The sequence below is a fragment of the Canis lupus genome, chromosome X (assembly GCF_011100685.1).
Source record: "Canis lupus familiaris isolate Mischka breed German Shepherd chromosome X, alternate assembly UU_Cfam_GSD_1.0, whole genome shotgun sequence".
Lineage (NCBI taxonomy): Eukaryota > Metazoa > Chordata > Mammalia > Carnivora > Canidae > Canis > Canis lupus.
The window spans coordinates 68,254,241-68,275,418 of NC_049260.1; the positions used below are offsets into that span (position 1 = coordinate 68,254,241).

The 21,178-nt window shown below is 35.7% G+C and overlaps 1 protein-coding gene across 3 annotated transcripts in view; it reads left to right on the top strand.

The window, feature by feature from the left end:
* Positions 1-21,178, top strand: part of KLHL4 (kelch like family member 4) — a 161,344-nt gene that overhangs the window by 91,224 nt on the left and 48,942 nt on the right. For all 3 annotated transcript variants that reach the window (XM_038587824.1, XM_038587825.1, XM_038587826.1), the window contains 2 exons: positions 5,933-6,145; positions 8,770-8,956. In XM_038587824.1, the coding sequence (XP_038443752.1) occupies positions 5,933-6,145; positions 8,770-8,956 (400 nt within the window). The remainder of the gene's footprint in view (positions 1-5,932; positions 6,146-8,769; positions 8,957-21,178) is intronic.

Sequence of the window (21,178 nt, forward strand, 5' to 3'; positions counted from 1 at the left end):
AATTTTTATCTAATATCCATTATGTGCAAGTTATTTATAAATTATTCATATAATTCAAGCTGTACTCAAACAATGAGTACAATGAGAAACAATGTTTCTCATTTTGTAAATTGAAAAGTGTAAATCTCAAAGCTTGGAGAAATGAAAATACTACAAAACATAAATCATATAAGTACATATTTCTTTTTTTAAAAGATTTTATTTATTTATTCATTTGAGACCCACAAAGAGAGAGGCAGAGACACAGGCAGCGGGAGAAGCAGGCTCCATGCAGGGAGCCCGATGTGGGACTCAATCCCAGGACTCCAGGATCACACCTTGGGCCGAAGGCAGGCACTAAACCAATGAGCCAAGCACATATTTCAATTTGAATCCACAGTATTAGGAAAATATATTATTCCTGATTTCTTTTAAGTTTTTATTTACATTCCAGTTAGCATACAGAGCACTATCAGTTTCAAGTGTACAATTTAGTGATTCAACATATACATGCAGTACCTGGTGCTCTTCACAGTAAGTGCATTCCTAACCCCCATCACTTATTTAACCTATCCCCCACCCACCTCCTTTCTAGTAATCATCAGTTTGTTCTCTACAGAACAAGAGTCTGTTACATCACTGTAGCTCCATCCACGTTGTTGCAAATGGCAAGATTTCATTCTTTTTGATGGCTGAGTAATATTTCATTGTGCGTGTGTATATATATATAATACATATCGAGTTGTATATATATATATATATAAATTTATTCTTTATCCATTTAACAGCTGATGGACATTTGGGATCTCTCCATGTTTTGGCAGTTGTGATAATGTTGCTATAAACTTTAGGGTACATGTATCCCTTCTAATTGTTATTTTGTATTATTTTTTAATAATAAATTTATTTTTTATTCGTATTCAATTTGCCAACATACAGAATAACACCCAGTGCTCATCCTGTCAAGTGCCCCCCTCAGTGCCTGTCACCCATTCACCCCCACCCCCTGCCCTCCTCCCCTTCCACTACCCCTAGTTCGTTTCTCAGAGTTAGGAGTCTTTATGTTCTGTCTCCCTTTCTGATATTTCCTACCCATTTCTTCTTCTCCCTTCCCTTCTATTCCCTTTCACTATTATTTATATTCCCCAAATGAATGAGAACATATAATGTTTGTCCTTCTCCGATTGACTTATTTCACTCAGCATAATACCCTCCAGTTCCATCCACGTTGAAGCAAATGGTGTGTATTTGTCATTTCTAATGGCTGAGTAATATTCCATTGTATACATAAACCACAAGAAGATGTGGTTTATTTTGAATTCTTTAGGTAAATACATAGTAGTGCAATTGCTGGATGGTGGGGCTGTTATATTTTTAACTATTTGAGTAACTTCCATCCTTTTTTTCCAGAGTGGTTGTACCAGTTTGCATTCCCCCTAACAGTGTAAGAGAGTTCCCCTTTTTCCACATCCTCACCAATATCTTTTGTTTCTTGTGCTATTAGTTTTAGCCATTCTGACAAGTGATATCTCATTGCAGTTTTCATTTGTATTTTTCTTTTTAAAAAATATTGTATTTATTTATTCATGAGACACACACACTCACACACACACACACACACACACACACACACAGAGGCAGAGACACAGGCAGAGGGAGAAACAGGCTCCATGCAGGGCACCTGATGCGGGACTCGATCCCTGGTCTCCAGGATCACATCCTGGGCCAAAGGCGGCGCTAAAGGCGGTGCTAAACCACTGAGACACCGGGGTTGCCCCATTTGTATTTTTCTGATGATGTGTGATGTTGATCATCTTTTCATGTGTATGTTGGCCACCTGTAGGTCTTCTTTGGAAAAATATCTCTTCATGCTTCTGCTCATTGTTAAATCAGTGTATTTGTTTCTTTGTCCCTGACTTTTTGTAATATTAGAACTTAAGTTTCTATAATTGTATACATTATGATTTCTAATGAAAGTTAAATAACTTTCAATAAGAAAAGACTAATTAATATACCAATGTTAACTAGAAGAGCTTAAGTACTATCAAAATCAGCCAATTCTGAATGGATATTTTATGTTGTAACAAAAAATATCTATTTCGGTTAAAAACAGTTTGAAGTTCAATCCTTTAACTTGACTAAACTTAACTTAAAATCCTTGTCAATTCTATCAGTAATTATAATAAATTAACTGAACATGTTTGTATGTGTTAATTCTTTAAAACATGTGGGATCCCTGGGTGGCGCAGCGGTTTAGCACCTGCCTTTGGCCCAGGGCGCGATCCTGGAGACCCGGGATCGAATCCCACGTCGGGCTCCCAGTGTATGGAGCCTGCTTCTCCCTCTGCCTGTGTCTCTGCCTCTCTCTCTCTCTCTCTCTCTCTCTCTATCATAAATACATAAAAATTAAAAAAAAATACTAAAAAACATGCTTGGGATAAGACTATCTGTATTCAGTCAAGTGACAGTGAGGTGAAATATATATTATATATTGTCTGTAGGGAGGCAAGAAAAAGTAGTCAGAGGATATTAAATTACCATTAATGTTAATAATTCCATGATGAAAAGAAAATGAACTTTTGAACATCTGAAGCAGGAAAAATATCAGATGGCTCTTTCTGTGAAACCCAAACAAAAAGTTAAATATTTCAAACTACAAAAATTGCTATAGTTATTTAAGATTTAAAAATAAAAGACGGATATATAAAAGCAAACAATAGAGAATCACATGTAAAACTAAAACTAACCATATGAATTCAGAATTGAGATGCGTATAAACAATATTTTTCTAGAATTTCATACGGATCTTAATTTTTTCAACTTTCTAATATTAGAATTCTTTAAATTTGCTTAGCAAAACTTTCTCCTTCTTGGGATACGTGGGTGGCTCAGCAGTTGAGCGCTTTTGCCTTCTGTTCAAGGCATGATCCTGGGATCAAGTCCGACATCAGGGTCCCCCCAGGGAGCCTACTTTTCCCTCTGCCTGTGTCGCTGCCTCTCTGTGTGTGTGTCTCATGAATAAATCAATAAATTCTTTAAAAATACTTTCTCTTTTTTCCCATCCTTAGTTATTTTTCCAAATTAGAAGTTTTAAACAAAGTCCTGAAACTATGCCATTATGGGGAGAATTATATTATAATGGCCTGGTATTTTAATATATGTAATCTAACTGTGTTACATATACTCCTATGTGCTAAATACAGGTGCCATATAGTCTGTAGGAACATCAGTTGTATAGTTCAAAGATTAATCCTACCACAAAAGCCAAACATTAAAACTACTTGTTAATTTACTTAAATTCTTAAACTAAATATTAAATTTCTTATCTGGTATCTTACTCTCACAGACAGAACCCATTCTGATAAACAGCTTGAATTATGTTTTGTTGCTCAAAGTGACTTGTTTTCCTTTTCTTATTATGTGAGTGAAACTGAGTGTTAAAATAGGATGTGCACAAAAATACTATTGTCTTACTTAGCTCCCTTTCTTTAGTTGTCTTAGTATCTAGTATAAATGAAGCGAGGTAGGCAAAGATCTTGCTATCATAATGCTTTTGTAATACTGTATTGATATTATAAAATACAAATAGTTTTAATGTTTAAGAATAATGTTAATCTCTCAAGACTCAATTACAAACCTTTGAATCATAGACTGAGTATAACAGATCTCCCTCCCTAATGAGAATGGGCTTCATTCAGAAACATCCTCACTGACACACTCAGAATAATGTTTGATCAAAAATCTAGACATTCCGTGGGTAAGTTGACACATTAAATTAACCATCATAATTCTATAAATAGTAGTCTGCATTGATGAAACACTCAGCAAATATGGTACGCTCATTTAGTAAGTTTAACAACAAAGTAAGTGTGAATTAAAAAATAAATATCAAACCTCTTGGGAAGGTACATAAAAGAAAGTGTTTACCTCGAAATTGGAAACGAAATAATTCCAAAATAAAACAATTTAAAATTAATCATTAAGCTTAACTAAATATTTCCCCATAATAGTGGATAATGAAGTATCATATATAGATCATTTAAACCAATATATTAATTTTTTATTTAGACTAAGTTACTATATTGCCAAACAATTTTAATATTCTCATCAGGAAGTTTCTCTGGAGCCATAACAAATTCTATCCTAAACTCTAATTGCTTGCTATAAATGTGATCATCATATCCATCATTTGAGTAATTTCTTTTTTTCAAATGCATAACCAAATTTGATAGATTTTTCTATGATCCACATTAGCTATTGAGTAGGTTTTACAACTGAACCAATCTTTTTCTCTCCTTCACTTTATCTCTCAGTGTCATTTACTATTTTTCTTTTCTTTCATTGGGGAGTAGATAGGAGAATGGAATATAAGGTCTTTTATCATATTGACATAATGATATAAACTCTCAGAGTTTACATACATGGCCTAATAGGCAACCACATTTTTAGACTTTTATATTTTTTTCTTAACCCATCATAAAAATTATGTCACTTATGAAAGGCAGTCACAGTGTTGAACAAAATGGAGTAGACCTGGAGACTTAGGTTTTTGTCTATACTTTGTCATTTATTGCACAGGAAACCAAAAAATTCACATAGCCTGTTTTCTCATCAGAATAATTTGACCTCCCACAAGATCACATTGGTGATGACTTAATGTGGCTGGATTTTTTTGACTTAATGTTTGTGAAAGTATGATGTACTGTATAAATGTAATGTATTATTATTTGTAGTACTGGTTGCATTACATTGCTGTAGGTGAGAGGGTTTTCAACCAGGGACATTGGCTACAATAAAAACACCATCCTCTCTCAATTGTTCATCTTAATCACAAAAGGGCTCTTCATTTAAATAGGCAGTTTAGCTTGGAATTTATGGTATTAGAGCTCCCTGAAGGGGCTGTCAAATAGTGGTTTTTGTATGAATAATTTTACTATTAAGCTAAGGCACTTCCAAAATAACTAAACTCTGAGTGGAGCTGAGGGAGTGATTAGATTCATCCAAGATCCCCCCAACTTATTTAGAGGCTGTTTTAAGCTGATTCAAGATTATCTCTTTATTGTACAAAATAAATTACCAACTAGACAAGTTTATCTCCATTTTGGAAGTATATTTTTTCACATTTAGAACTTGAGCCTTTTTTACTAAGAAAAATGTTGTAAATGATAACTGTGTTGTCATAGAAAAATATGCAACATTATAAATAAGAAAAATATAGTGGTATTTTCATGAAAAAATTGAAATACAGAGGCCTGAAATTTGATACTTCATAAAATATAACCCTGTGACAAAGAGAGAATTAAGTAATAATATATAATAATTGAAAGACAACCCCAACACCTCCCTCTCAAAAATAACTCCATCGGAATCCCTTTTAGATTGTCCTAAATTGGTATATTATCCATTGTAAAATATATATTTGCCTTGGTTAATAAAAGATCATGTTTTTCCATAAGAGAAGAGTTTTTCATTAATCTGTTTATCTCATCTCAAAGGAATTCGGTATGTTGCCCTCTCAAATGCACAAAGCTACCTTTCCCAGGTCTTCAACGTAGCCTCCACCTTGAAAATTTCCAACCTTCCTCTTAAGTTTTTTGGCTAAAGATCAACTCAAAATCAGTCACTTTTGGGGTCATAAGCTGTTGCTACCTACAACAGCTCGGAGAGAAAAAGCACTTGTATCAACTCGAACACTACCCATGTGGCCTGTGAAACAGTTAAGCCATTTTGTTGTGTTCAATAAATAATTCTCAGTGGAAACATTTGGCTCCTCAGCTTCAGAAGGTTCCCCTTACCCTCTTTCACAGGCAGCAATGACATCTATTTGTTATAAATGCATATATCTGTTTCTCTCATATTTTCTTAATTTCAACAATGTGAAATGCTTTCATATGCTTATTTTGTTAAGATATTTCTAAAGTAAAAGTTTCAGTAAAAGATCTTTCTTTTCTAGGAACACTTCATTGAGGTAATAAAGAACCAAGAATTCCTCCTGCTTCCAGCTAATGAAATTTCAAAACTTCTGTGCAGTGATGACATTAATGTGCCTGATGAAGAAACAATATTCCATGCTCTAATGCACTGGGTGGGGCATGATGTGCAGACTAGACAACAGGACCTAGCTATGCTGCTTTCTTATATCAGGCTGCCATTACTTCCACCACAGGTATGAAAATTTACCCAGGTAACATATAATTCTAAGCTACCACTAGGCATTAATCCATTCCTTTTTTGTATTATTTTATTCTGAGAATTTCTGTTAACTGGAATGTACATGGTTTCACAAAAAGACATATCCAGCCTTCAAATAGCACTATTTATGATGAAGAGAGAAAACAAGTATTAAAAAAAGTACAGATATTCCCTACATTTCAGCATACTCTTTAGTTTCAGTTTCCTCTCTCACCAAATAGCACTTGTAAGAAGCAGAAAGAAGAGAAAATGACTAGGTTCTTTTTTTCTTTTCCTGACCACCTTCTAGGTAAGCTGATAATAACCAGTATAGTAGCATCCCAGAGGAGACTTTAGCAAGGAGTTAGTCTAATCTGGTTAATAGTTATTAACATATTAATTAGCTGCTATATTGAAATCATAATATAGTAGCTTCAGATGCACTACAGAATCATTATAATGGCACCCTCATCATACACGCTATAGGATAATAGTATAAACTATTCTAAACACAAACACCCTTGTATATGGTTTGGGATTGACCTATCTCATACTGAGTTTTAGTAAGTGAAGTTTACTGAAGTTGGACTGCAGTCTCACTATATACTTCTACCATTGATGATTTTTTTCTGTAGCAAATTTATCAACAGAAGGTATCGATTGTATTCTATATATATGGATATATTGCACATACGCACGTTTCATATATTATATAGCCTGTGACTGATATCATCAAACATCATCCACATTGTAAGTAGGAGCTTCATCTAGATTTAGTGTATTAGTAGCTTCATAAATGTTAAAATTAATTCACTTTCAACAAACTGCTAATATTAAAAAACAGAATATTAATTTGCTAATGTTTTCTCTACTTTTTTTAACCTTTATGTGTTAATTAAATCCATGGAGCTACATATTTACTTTTAAGAATCTATCCACATGCAGTGAAAGAATCCTGACTGCCTTCTTGGGTATAGCAAATTTATTCAAAGGGCAAGGCAATAGTAACACCAAAAAGAGAAACATTAAAATATATGTGTAATTTTAGACCCAAGGTTCAGAATTTTTGGAAATTTTATGTTTGTGTGAATGTGTATACACTTATATGTGTTATTCTCATGAGAGGTTCTAATATGATTTATTAGATTCTTTAAGGCAGTGCTACTCAAAATGGCCCTGAGCTAGCAGCATAGCATTGCCTGAAAGCTGGTTCTAAACTCTGTTTCCTAGGCCACCACCACAGACCTACTGAAACTATTTATGGCTGTGAGGCCAAGGAATCTGTGTTTTAATATGTTCTCCAGATGATTCTTAGATATGCATAAAAACTGAGACACAATGGTGTAAAGGATCAGAGGTCCTTAATTTTACACTGCTTTGTCTATATGATGTTATTTCAGCAAACTGCTTAGTTTGGCTTCTCTTACTTTATTGGAATAAGAAGAAATTTCCAGCACAAACACACAACCAATGGTCTTTGGCCTCCCACCCCTGAGTATGTCTTAGGTCTAAAGTGTGGACTTCTGTGAACTTTTCCTAATAATGTTAGTGATGGGTAATATCATACAAAAAATAGACCTTCCAATATAATTTTAATAGTGACTTTAACAAATATTCTAGAAATGAAATATATGAAGAGAATGATGGTAAATGCCTGAAGAATATTTTGAAAAAAAGTTACGTAGCCCAGTTTTCAAATAAATTTTCAGCAACATATGCATTAAGGAAATGCCTGGGGTCTCACCAGCCAAGTCAAATAGTAATCCATAAGAGATTACAGGTGGAATGAAAACTAAGCTAGGGTTAAGTACTGCAGAACAGGAAACCTCAGGGAAGTTTTATGTGAAGAGATTAGCATTTCCACTCCAACAAACTGCTTACAATTCCTTTCAGTGTCCTATGATACTGTAGACCCAAAACTCCAATGAACCAATATAAATGGCCCTTGGTAAAATTCTGAAACAGGCTCTTGAGTCTCCTCAGCTCACCTCAGGAAAAATATTTTACTTAGATTTTATCCCATTCAATTGAGGTCTTATTGTCTTCCAGGCAATGATGGTCATAAAGCATTTATCATCTAATATTATCTAATTATTAACACATATTCTTTTCTGATATACACATGTACAAGTATAGATAAAAAACATCCACTTTCAAAATACTTATAAAAGTGACTTAATGATAAAGATGCAGTTCTTTATAGGTGATTTTACTTTATTTTAACTGGTCATGTTTATACCAACTTCTCTTAGTTCACCAATAACTGCTTGATTAGTTACATGCAGTAGACTGAAAGATGCCTACTTTGTGTAGACATAGCCAGTCCCTTGAAGGGGACCCATTTTATGAGTGTCTTTTCACTCTCACTTCTTGTTATTCTATGAGTATCTATTGAAAAAATATATATCAAATAAATATGAACAGATCAGTAGCTACTACCATGAGATCTTTAACCATTTTACATCATAAGTGGACATAAAAATGTTACTAAGCAATTTAAAATGCAAACACTTTTACATTTGGATTAGCTCACGTTTTCTCCAAAGTTATATAAGCAAAAATATGCTCTTTTTAGTGGTGGATTCTTTACTTCATATACCATGAATCATTACTTTTCAGTTACTGGTGGATCTTGAAAATAGCTCCATGTTTACTGGTGATCTTGAATGTCAGAAGCTCCTAATGGAAGCTATGAAGTATCATCTCTTACCTGAGAAAAGACCTATGATGCAAAGCCCTCGGACAAAGCCTAGAAAATCAACTGTAGGGGCACTTTATGCTGTGGGAGGCATGGATTCTATGAAAGGTAACAATAATGATTAGAAAGTAATATTCAAAAAAGAAGACATATTGTCAACACCCCCAAGTTTTGAAGATGGCATTAAAGGCATATTTAAATTTGTGCATGTAAAACTCAATTTCATAAATAGCATACTTTATGAAATTTTGCAAATTTCTTTTTTTACCTTATGGGATATAATCCTTTAATTAATGTTACCTCTTACTAGGTACTTTTATTTTATGGCAGCAATTTTTAAATTTGAGTACGTGCTTTGCAATGTAAGATGTTTTCAGGGAAAACTTACTTCAGGTTTATCATAATTGGAAGGGTTTAGCAAATTTGTATAGAAAGCATATTTGTTGTTAGAAATAGAAGAGGGGCTTTGCTCCAAGTTCCTGTTAGATGCTCAAGGACTCATTACAAAGAATCTTGATGTATTGATGTTACGAAATAAAAAACTAGTTCCAAACTCAGGTTTGGCTGCTTTCCGTGTGAAAATCAATATCCAGAGACAAGTAATGGTGGGAAAAGAAAGAATTGCTTTATTCAGAAAGTTACAATGTAGGAAGATGGTGGACTAATGTCTCCAAGACCACCTTTCCAGTCAAGATGAACCCAGAGGGTTTTAAAGGAGAAGGTTTGGGAAATGGTTGGGACTGAGTGCAGGAGAAGCTGGTGCTCAGGCAGTTAATCATATGTCAACATGACCTTGAACAGACTTGCTGGCATCAGTGGCAGCTATTTTCAAATGTGATCAGGCCTTATCTTTTGGGATAGTCTGGTTCTTCATTCCTTAAGGCCAATGATCTACAAAATCTCAAGGAAAATAGGTTGACTCTATTATAAACAAAGGGACACAGGTCAATAAACAAGGAGTGCATAATCTTGAAGTAATTTAACCCTTAAGACCAGCAGGAGTGCTATTATAAATCCCTGTTGTCAATCCTTCATTCCTTTCTATGGGATATAGGTAGAAGTCCATCTTCTGTAACTGCTCCAAACTGAATTAGGACAGACTATGGCTTTGGAATGGAAAAATTTGATATAGTGCAGGACGTAGTTTTTGCTACCTTGTTCTCATGGAGGGAGTATAGAGGTGGTTTCTTATCCCGTAGCTTGCATATTTTTCTACATTGTTTGACACTACATGGCATCATTAACTTTATCCCATAGTCTAAGGACTAGTAACAATAGAATTAAGTCAAATTTTATCATTCCCTCTAAAATTGATCTGATACCAAAATAATAGATCAGTATAAAAGAAAAAGAGATCAGTAAACCAGTCCCAGCCACCTTGGAAAAATGAAATGTTGTGAGCAAAGGCCTATTGCAGCCAAGTGGCTTGCTGCCTGATTTTGTCCCTCTGGGTTCTTACTTCTAAGGAGGAGTTAATATAGGTACAGAAAGTGGTATTAGCTATTATATAGACTCTGGCTTGTGCAGCAAGCAATTAAGAAATTAATAAGAGGCAATTCTATGGAAACAAAAACAAAGGTTAATTCTTGGAGCAAATTGTAAACCCAATATCAGAGTCCCAAATGCTCCCAATGAGAGGACATTTAGATGTCAGGCTCAAAGCATCCTCAGATGGAGTGGGAGTAAGCACTGGCAATCTGGTAGATTTTTATGGTTTGTAGTCCAAATGTCTCTGGTGGTTTTTTTGAGTGGCCCATAGAGCAACAGGCATGAAGATTGACTATATATGAGCTATTGTGCCAATTTCACTGAAGTTTCTCTTGAGTTGTCTAGCTTCAATTTACAGGGCTTCAAGAAAAAAGGCAGTTTTAGTTCTTAATTAATTTTAAGACAAGAGAATAGGAGAAGATTGGAAACCTTACTTTGGAGAGTCACAGACAAATATTGGAAGAAACCAGAACTTAGTTCCAGCCCAGGTTTATAAGCAAATAACAAACTCTCAAAGATAATTATTCAGACCTAGAATCTACATCTATGAAAGTGTGTTATTGAAATATAATTTTTCTCTCTAAAGTCACCCTCATTCCTGTCAAAGATAGTCAAATGAAGACTGATTTGTTTGTAAGATAAGTTTAGTTTTAATAAATTTAATTAACATTTTACGTGATTATTTACATAAATACAGCAAGAATAGTGATTGACAATAGAGATTTTAAAACCTGCTTTGCCAGAAGTTTTTACAAGGAATTTTAAATTAAACTTCCAATAGCCTCTCAAGGCCAGAAGCCAGGTCAAATATATGCCATCAGATTTGCCTACAATACCTGCAGATTTGGCTGAATTCTTCTCTTCCTGAGGTCTTGGAAATATATTGAGGTTCCTGCATCTTCCGGGAAGTGACATTTCTGACTCACCTGGTATGACTGCTGGGAACTCTTTAAGCAAGGTACCAGGCCAACATCTCCAAGGGACTTTATTGGTTCCATATAGTTCACCTGAGTTCCTTAAAATGATCTAGTTATAACTGAATCTTTGCGTGTCTTTCTTAAATATGGCATTCCACTTAAAGCCTTGGTAAAATAACCGATGTTTCCAATGGTGTCTTGTTAAAAGAGCATCAATTTTCATTGAATATATGCAAATAATGATAATTGCCATGAAAGAAAGAATACTGATTGACAGTTTCCAAATTCCTCAGGGATCAGGTAAGGAAAAATTAAGTATTTCAGTTTGTTTACAAAAGAATATTTTCATCAAATTTCTATAAGTCATAGATATCTTAAGAGAAAAAGCTTTCTTAAATTTGGGAGAGCAAACATTAGAGAAACAGCAATGTTTTAAATAAGAATTATAAAAATATAATCATCTTTTAAAATTTATTTAGTCCCATGTTTTTAATTCTTGTTCTGTTTGGATGCAGTTTTTCCATTAGTTCTGGAAATTGTTAGTTTAGTTTTATGATCTTGAAAGTATCAGACTTGTGTCTGTCAAAAATCCTTTTCATGAATCTCCTTGAAGTTGAAATGTATTTTGCAAGAGCATCAGAATAACTGAAAATGACAAAAGACTCAAAAATCGCCATGTTTGGGGGATCCCTGGGTGGCTCAGCGGATTGGCGCCTGCCTTTGGCCCTGGGGTACAGTCCTGGAGTCCTGGGATCGAGTTCCGCATAGGGCTCCCGGCATGGAGCCTGCTTCTTTTTCTGCCTGTGTCTCTGCTTCTTTCTCTCTCTCTCTCTCTCTCTCTCTGTGTGTGTGTTTGTGTGTGTGTGTCTATCATGAATGAATAAATAAATCTTTAAAAAAATTCTTTAAAAAAATTGCCATGTTTAAAAATCTGATAAGACTTTATTATAATGTGGTTGACAAGGAAATCCAGTTATTTCTGTGGCACACAATGTTTTACTAATTAGAATTACATGTAATGACATTATATCAGGACATATTAAAACTTTAAGAATTTTACATAACTTTTAGAATCATCGTAACATCTACACACATAATATAACCTCATAAAATTAATCATTGTTTGACAATGCTTCCAATGTAACTTAACATACCAAATAAACAAACCTAATTAGTCAAGATTATTTAGAATTTGAATTTTTAGGAAGTTTGTTAAGAACCTCAGAAGATTCTAAATGGTATGCCTAAATAGGATCATAGGTCACTATAAAATTTTAATACTTTATCATGTATTTAACCAAGGTGACAATAAAAGATCCCAAAGGCAAAAACAGAGGGTTACTTGGTTGTTAGCAAAACAGCTTCTTTAAATATTGAGAAGATTTAGTAATCAAAGACCTAATAAAAACAGAGAAACCTTGTTTTTCTGGGCAGATAAAGATAAAATAGCTTGTTTATAATTTCTTATCAAGAACAGACCAAATATAAAAGAAGCTTTTGTCTTTTTAACAAAGTTAAGCCAATTTCCAGAGAAAAAAACAAATTCCAATCTTATATCAGGATATTTTAAAAATTCATTTCTTCCAATCTTAGTGAGTCCTGACCATGCATAGTTTTTCCCAAAGATTCCCCTTTATAACCTTCCTACAATTTCTTTTTTAACTCAAATTATTTCATAAGCCTCACCTCTCTATAAATAGCCAATCTCATTTTGGGAAAAAATACTTTCTTTCCCCCAACAAAAATGCATTTTATTCCTCATACCTTTCTTATACATCTCCTGTTTTCCTATATACAGTTACTTTCCTTATCATTTCCAGCAGTCTCAATTCCATTCATCAGAACTTTAACTCTTAGAAGCCTTTCTCCAGTGAAAACTCAGTAGTAACCAACAAATTGTGAACTATTAGACCAGAATTATTTAGGTTGGTATATTTGTGAATACATTTTATATTTTATAGGAATGTGATTTTTTATAGTACAACTTTTTAATAAAGCATAAGACATAGTTATTAGCAGACCCAAGTATATTTAGTTTTCTGTAATAAGAAGCCCAAATCAGATAAACCTGTATTTAGTAATTAATGTTAAACAATTAACATATTTTTTATTATTTTGTAAAGATTTGAATATCCTAAGAAACTAAGCCAATTTATTATTTAACCTAACAAAACTTCAAAGTTTCAGGTTACTGAATATTTTGGAAGCTATTTAAAATTTTATTTGTACACCCTTTTATCTATTCAACCTACTTATTGTCAACATTTACCCACGTAAACTTCATTAGATAAAAATCAGTCATTATTTTAGGTCATTTTGTCAACAAATTGCAACAATTACAACGTGAATTTAATAAATTCAGGTAGAATAAAAGCTAATTATCTGTATTATATTTGATGATGATAACTCCAAAAGATATGTCTATTTTATTTATTTATTTATTTTTTAAAGATTTTATTTATTTATTCATGAGACACACACAGAGAGAGGCAGAGATATAGGAGATGTTTGGAAATACACAGTCACCATATCTGGGCAAGGTGGATGACTGTTGGGTAGTGGCTGAATGGGAGGTAGAGTTGGACCAGAATTCCAAGGATGTTCCTGTCTTTTTTTTAAGATTTTTTTTTATTTATTCAAAAGAGACACAGAGAGAGGCAGAGACACAGGCAGAGGGAGAAGCAGGCTCTCTGCAGCGGGTCCAATGTGGGACTGGAACCCCAGACCCCAGGATCATGCCCTGAGCCAAAGGCAGACACTCAACCACTGAGTCACCCAGGTGTCCTGATGTGTCTATTTTAATGAAGCCATCAATCTTGATTAGCTTTAATAAAAAAATACATCACACCTTTGTCCAGTAAAAGGTCAATTAATTTTTTCCCCACTGTCAATTTTATCGGGGGTTCTTGTGGGGAAATCTGAATTGGGCAGTTTAAGTCCAGGGGAGCCTTTGGGCCCCTTCCTGCTGATTTAGGAGTTGTTCCAGTTTGAATCTCATAAGAAGGTGGCTGAACAGCTTAGGGTGCTTTTTTTCTTCAATAGTGAGGATAGAAGGAGCAGGAGTCAATGAAGCTGAAGGTACCAAGGATGGTATAGGAGCCACTGAGTGAGAGGTATCCATTGTGGTAGAATAAAAGGAGGAGGGGGAAGGCCGAGGAAGAGACAGTAGGGGTGCTGCTGGCAAGGCCAGAGGCAGATTTTAAGTTTGGACTAACATTTCTCCATCTCTATTTCCTGTCTTTCTCTCCTGTTCTCTGCCTTTCAGCTTTCTGGTGGAGGTGGAGAAGCCGGGAGTGGGTAGGGCATTGGTTTTGATGTTTGTGTTTGGGCAGGTGGAGCTTGGATCTCCAGTATCTGACTGTATTCCTTCTCCTTTTCTTTATTATTCTGATTATTGGAAAAAAGGTCAGGTATCTTAGATTTTTGTCCTCTTTATCTCTCTGCACCATCAATTGGGTCCCTTCCTGTGAGGCATCTTTATTATGAAGTAATATAAAAGCCTGAATGTGGGGAATTTCATCCCATTTATCTGATCTCTGACAAAATAACTCTGATTTACAAAATGATATAATAATTTAGGCATTCACTTAATGGTGTTTTACTTTCAAGCTCAAAACATACATATTCCCAGAAGCATTAACAATAAAATACCATTTTTTAGGATAAGAAATCACTCCAGTGTGTGATTTTTTTAAAAGATTTTATTTATTTATTCATGAGAGACACACAGAGAGAGGAAGAGACACAGGCAGAGGGAGAAGCAAGCTCCATGCAGAAGCCTGAAATGGGACTAGATCCCGGGACCCCAGGATCACACCCTAGGCCAAAGGCAGGCGCTAAACCACTGAGCCACCCAGGTATCCCCACTCCAGTGTGTATTATTCCATCCTAAAACAGACAAAGTACTTCTGAGACAGAGAAATTCCTTTCCTTCAAGGACAGATTGGTATGGAGTCACTTATGAGCCAATTCTCTTACCACTGGTACCAGAGATTGCCCCATAAAGGTTGAAATGGCTAAAAGCCTAGATGGCATAGAAAAAGGACTCCTGGATGCATGCCAGTGAACTGACTTGATCTGATATCTCAGCTCAAACAGATAAACAGATGCATGCTTCCTCTCCACCAACAAAAACCACAGTAGGCAGTCCATACCAGTTTGGAGAAGACAGGGAGCCTCCTTGAAACAAAAGGAGTTTGGGCAGCTGCTTGAGGAAATCTGTCAAAGTCTCCCACCCAAGGCTCACTAACCATGAGCAGATGGCTCCAACTATCATAGCCACTGGCTTGGGAAATAAATGCATACGTCCTGGCACTGTCTGAGCCAACTGCTCCACCCCAGGAATCCCAAGGGGGTGGCGGCTGGACATATTGGAAGCACAAATCTTGACTAGTTCATCAAAATCTCTTACCAGATAAAGAACCATTTCCAAACACTTTTGGCCACTCATCACTTAAAAAAAAAACTATATTTGAGAGAAAAGTAATGGTGGGAAGGGAAAATTGCTTTATTCAGGAAGCTAGAAACTTGGGAAGATAGTGGACTAATGTCCCTAAGACCATCTTCCCAGTCCAGTTGAAGCCACAGAGTTTTAATAAGGAAGTGTGGGAAATAGAGGGCTATGTGCTGGAAAAGCTGGTGCTCAAGCAGTTAATTGCATGTCAACATGAACTTGAACAGACTTGCTGGCATCAGAGGCAGCTGTTTTCAAATGTGGTCAGGCCTTATCTTTTCAGAAAGTATGGCCCTTCAACCCTCAAGGTCAATGGTCTGCAAAAACTCAAGGAAAGTGGGTTGGTTTTAGGACTCAAACTAGCAAACAATAAATGCATAAGCTTGAAATAAGTTAACCATTAAGACCAATTGGAAAGCTATTAATATTGATGAAAGATCGGAAATTTAAACCTGGAATAAGGTAATGATTTCACAAAAGAATTTTTTAATTTATTATTTATTTATTTATTTATTTATTTATTTATTTATTTATTTAATTCTTTTATTGGAGTTCAAATTGCCAACATATACCATATCACCCAATGCTCATCCCATTACGTGCCCCCTCAGTGCCTGTCACCCAGTCACCCCAAGCCCCTGCCCACCTCCCCTTCCTCTAACCTTTGTTTGTTTCCCAGAGTTAAGAGCCTCTCATATTCTGTTACCCTCACTGATATTTTCACTCATTTTCCCTCCTTTCCCTTTATTCCCTTTCACTATTTTTTATATTCCCGAAATGAATGAGACCATATAATGTTTGTCCTTCTCCGACTGACTTATTTCACTCAGCATATTACCCTCCAGTTCCATCCACGTTGAAGCAAATGGTGTGTATTTGTCATTTCTAATGGCTGAGTAATATTACATTCTATACATACACCACACCTTCTTTATCCATTCATCTTTCGAAGGACAATGAGGGTCCTTCCACAGTTTGGCTATTGTGGATATTGCTGCTATAAACATCGGGGTGCAGGTGTCCCGGCGTTTCATTGCATCTGTATCTTTGGGGTAAATCCCCAGCAGTGCAATTGTGGGTCGAAGGGTAGTTCTATTTTTAACTCTTGAGGAGCCTCCACAGGTTTTCCAGAGTGGTTGCACCAGTTCACATTGCCACTGACAGTGCAAGAGGGTTCCCCTTTCTCCACATCCTCTGCAACATGTGTTGTTTCCTGTCTTGTTAATTTTCACCATTCTCAACTAGTGTGAGGTGGTATCTCATTATGGTTTTGATTTGTATTTCCCTGATGGCTAGTGATGCGGATCTGATAGGTCAGTTGCAAATATCTTCTCCCTTTCTGTAGGTTGCAAATATCTTCTTCCTTTCTGTAGGTTGCTGACTGTTTCTTTTGCTTTGCAAAAGCTTTTTATCTTGATGAAGTCCCAATAATTCATTTTTGCTTTTGTTTCCCTTGCCTTCATAGATGTATCTTGCAAGAAGTTGCTGTGGCCAAGTTCAAAAAAGGTGTTACCTTGTGTTCTCCTCTAGAATTTTGATGGATGCTTGTCTCACATTTAGGTCTTTCATCCATTTTGAGTTTATCTTTGTGTATGGTGAAAGAGCATGGTCTAGTTTCATTCTTCTGCATGTGGATGTCCAATTTTCCCAGCACCATTTATTGAAGAGACTGTCTTTCTTCCAGTGGATAGTCTTTCCTGCTTTGTCGAATATCAGTTGGCCATAAACTTGAGGGTCCACTTCTGGACTCTCTATTCTGCTCCATTAATCTATATGTCTGTTTTTGTGCCAGTACCACACTGTCTTGATGATCACAGCTTTGTAGAATAACCTGAAATCTGGCATTGTGATGCTCCCAGCTCTGGCTTTCTTTTTCAATATTCCCCTGGCTTTTCAGTGTCCTTTCTGATTCCACACAAATCTTAAGATGATTTGTTCCAACTCTCAAAGAAAGTCCATGGTATTTTGATAAGGACTGCTTTAAATGTGTAAATTGCCCTGGGTAGCATTGACATTTTCACAATATTAATTCTTCCAATCCATGAGCACGGAATATTTTTCCATCTCTTTGTGTCTTCCTCAATTTCTTTCAGATGTGTTCTGTAGTTTTTAGGGTATAGATCCTTTACCTCTTTGGTTAGGTTTATTCCTAGGTATCTTATGCTTTTGGGTGCAATTGTAAATGGGATTGACTCCTTAATTTCTCTTTCTTCAGTCTCATTGTTAGTGTATAGAAATGCTACTGAAATCTAGGCATTGTTTTTGTATCCTGCCATACTGTCGAATTGCTGTATGAGTTCTAGCAAACTTGGAGTGGAGTCTTTTGGGTCTTCTATGCACAGTCTCATGTCATCGGGGAAGAGGGAGAGTTTGACTTCTTTGCCAACTTGAATGCCTTTTAATTCCTTTTGTTGTCTGATTGCTGAGGCTAGGGAGTCTAGTACTATGTTGAATAGCAGTGGTGAGAGTGAACATCCCTGTCGTGTTCCTGATATAATGGAAAGGCTCCCAGTGTTTCCCATTGAGGACGGTAATAGCTGTGGGCTTTTTGTAGATGGGTTTTAGGATGCTGAGGAATGTTCCCTCTATCCCTACACTCTGAAGAGTTTTGATCAGGAATGGATGCTGTATTTTGCCAAATACTTTTCTGCATCTACTGAGAGGATCATGTGATTCTAGTTTTTTCTCTGGTTGATATGATTTATCACATTGATTGCTTTATGAGTGTTGAACCAGCCTTGCATCCTGGGGATAAATCACACTTGGTCATGGTGAATAATCTTCTTAATATACTGATAAATCCTATTGGCTAGTATCTTGTTGAGAATGTTTGCATCTGTGTTCATCAGGAATATTGGTCTATAATTCTCCTTTTTGGTGGGGTCTTTGTCTGCTTTTGGAATTAAAGTGATGCTGGCCTCATAGAACAAGTTTGGAAGTACTCCATCTCTTTCTATCTTTCTGAACAGCTTTTGCAGAATATATATTGTTTCTTCTTTAAAAATTTCATAGAATTTCCCTGGGAAGCCATCTGGTCCCCGAGTTTTGTGTCTTGGGAGGTTTTTGATGACTACATCAATTTCCTCCCTGGTGATTGGCCTGTTCAGGTCTTCTATTTCTTCCAGTTCCAGTTTTGGTAGTTTGTGGTTTTCCTGAAATGCGTCCATTTCTTCTAGATTGCCTAATTTATTGGCATATTGCTGGTCATATGTTTTTAACATCGTTTGTATTTACTTGGTGTTGGTGTGATCTCTCCTTTTTCATTTGTAATTTTATGAATTAGTGTCCTTTCTCTTTTGTTTTTAATAAGGCTGGCTAATGGTTTATCTATTTATTAATTCTTTCAAAGAACTGACTCCTGGTTTTGTTGATCTGTTCCACAGTTCTTCTGATCGCTATTTCATTGAGTTCTGCTCAAATCTTTCTTAAGTCCCTTCTTCTTCTTGGTGTAGGTTTTATTTGCTGTTCTTTCTCCAGTTCCTTTAGGTGCAAGGTTAGCTTTTTATTTGAGTTTTTTTCCAGTTTTTTGAGGGATGCTTCTATTGAGATGTATTTTCCTCTCAGGACTGGTTTTGCTGTATCCCAAAGATTTTGAACAGTTTTTTCTTCATTCTCATTAGTTTCCATGAATCTTTTTAATTCTTCTCTAATATCTGGTTGACCCATTCATCTTTTGCAGGATGCTCTTTAAGTCTACGTTTTTGAGGTTCTTCCAAATTTCTTCTTGTGATTGAGTTCTAGTTTCAAATCATTATGGGCTGAAAATATGCAAGGGACAATCCCAGTGTTTGGGTATTGTTTGAGACCTGATCTGTGATCCAGGATGTGGTCTATTCTGGAAAAAGTTCCATGTGCACTTGAGAAGAATGTGTATTCAGTTGCATTTGGATGGAAAGTTCTGTAAATATCTGTGAAATCCATCTGGTCGAGTGTATCATTTAAAGCTCTTGTTTTTTGGAGATTTTGTGCTTAGAATATCTGTCATTTACAGAAAGCGCCATGTTGAGGTCTCCCAGTCTTCGTGTATTCTTATCTAAGTATGTCTTAAAATTGGTTATTAATTGTGATATACTTCGCAGGTCCCACATTAGGTGCATTAATATTGATGATTGTTAGGTCCTTTTTTTGGATAGATCCTTTAAATATGATATAGTGTTCCTCTTCATTTCTTATCACAGTCTTTGAGATAAAGTTTAATTTTTCTGATATGAGGATGGCTACCCCTGCTCACTTTTGAGGACCATTTGAATGGTAAATGGTTCTCCAAACTTTCATTTTCAGGGCATAGGTGTCCTTAGTTCTAAAATGAGTGTCTTGTAGATAGCAAATAGGTGGGTATTGCTTTTTTATTCAGTCTGAAACCATTTGCCTTTTGATGGGATCATTTAGCTCATTCATGTTCAGAGTTACTATTGAAAGATATGAGTTTTATGTCATCATGATACCTATTCAGTCCCTGTTTTTGTGGATTATTTCCTTGGGCTTCCTCTTTCTTTTACAGTGTCCCCCTTAATATTTCTTGGAGAGCTGGTTTGGTGGTCACACATTCTTTCAGTTCCTGCCTATCTTGGAAGCTCTTTATCTCTCCTTCTAATCTGAATGAGAGCCTTGCTGGATAGAGTATTCTTGGCTGCATGTTCTTCTCATTTTGAATATATCCTGCCACCCCTTTCTGGTCTGCCAGGTCTCTGTGGAGAGGTCTGCTGTTAACCTAATACTTCTCTGCATATAGTTTTGGGATCTCTTGTCTCTTGCTGCTTTAAGGATTTTCTCTTTATCTTTGCAATTTGCAAGTTTCACTCTTAAATGTCAGGGTGTTGTATGGTTTTTATTGATTTTAGGGGGGGATCTCTCTATTTCCTGGATCTGAACACCTGTTTCCCTTCCCAAGTTAGGGAAATTCTCATGTTTTGTTCAAATACACTTTCTGGTCCTCTCTCCCTTTCGAAGCCCTCTAGAACCCCAGTTAAACGTAGAGTTTTCCTTCTGAGGCTGTAATTTATTTCCCTTAACCTTTACTCGTGATCTTTTAATTTTCTCTTTTTTTCCCCAGCTTCCTTCCTTGCCATCAACTTGTCTTCTATGTCACTCACTCGTTCTTTTACCTCATTAAACCTTGTCTTAGGACCTCCAGGTTGGATTGCATCTCATTTAATTGTTTTTGAATTTTGGCCTGATTAGATCTAAATTCTGCAGTCATGAAGTCTTTTGAATCCTTTATGCTTTTTTCTAGATCCACCAGTAGCTTTATAATTGTGCTTCTGAATTGGTTTTCTCTCCTTGAATTGTAATCCAAATTCTGTAACTCTGTGGTAGAGAGTATGGTTTCTGATTCTTTCTTTTGTGGGGAGTTCTTCTTTCTAGTCATTTTCCTCAGTGCAGAGTGGCTAAAAACAAGTAGTACTGGAAAATGAAGAAAAAAAAAGAGAAAAAGAGGGGAAAAAAAACAAAGAACAAAGAACAAGAATAATA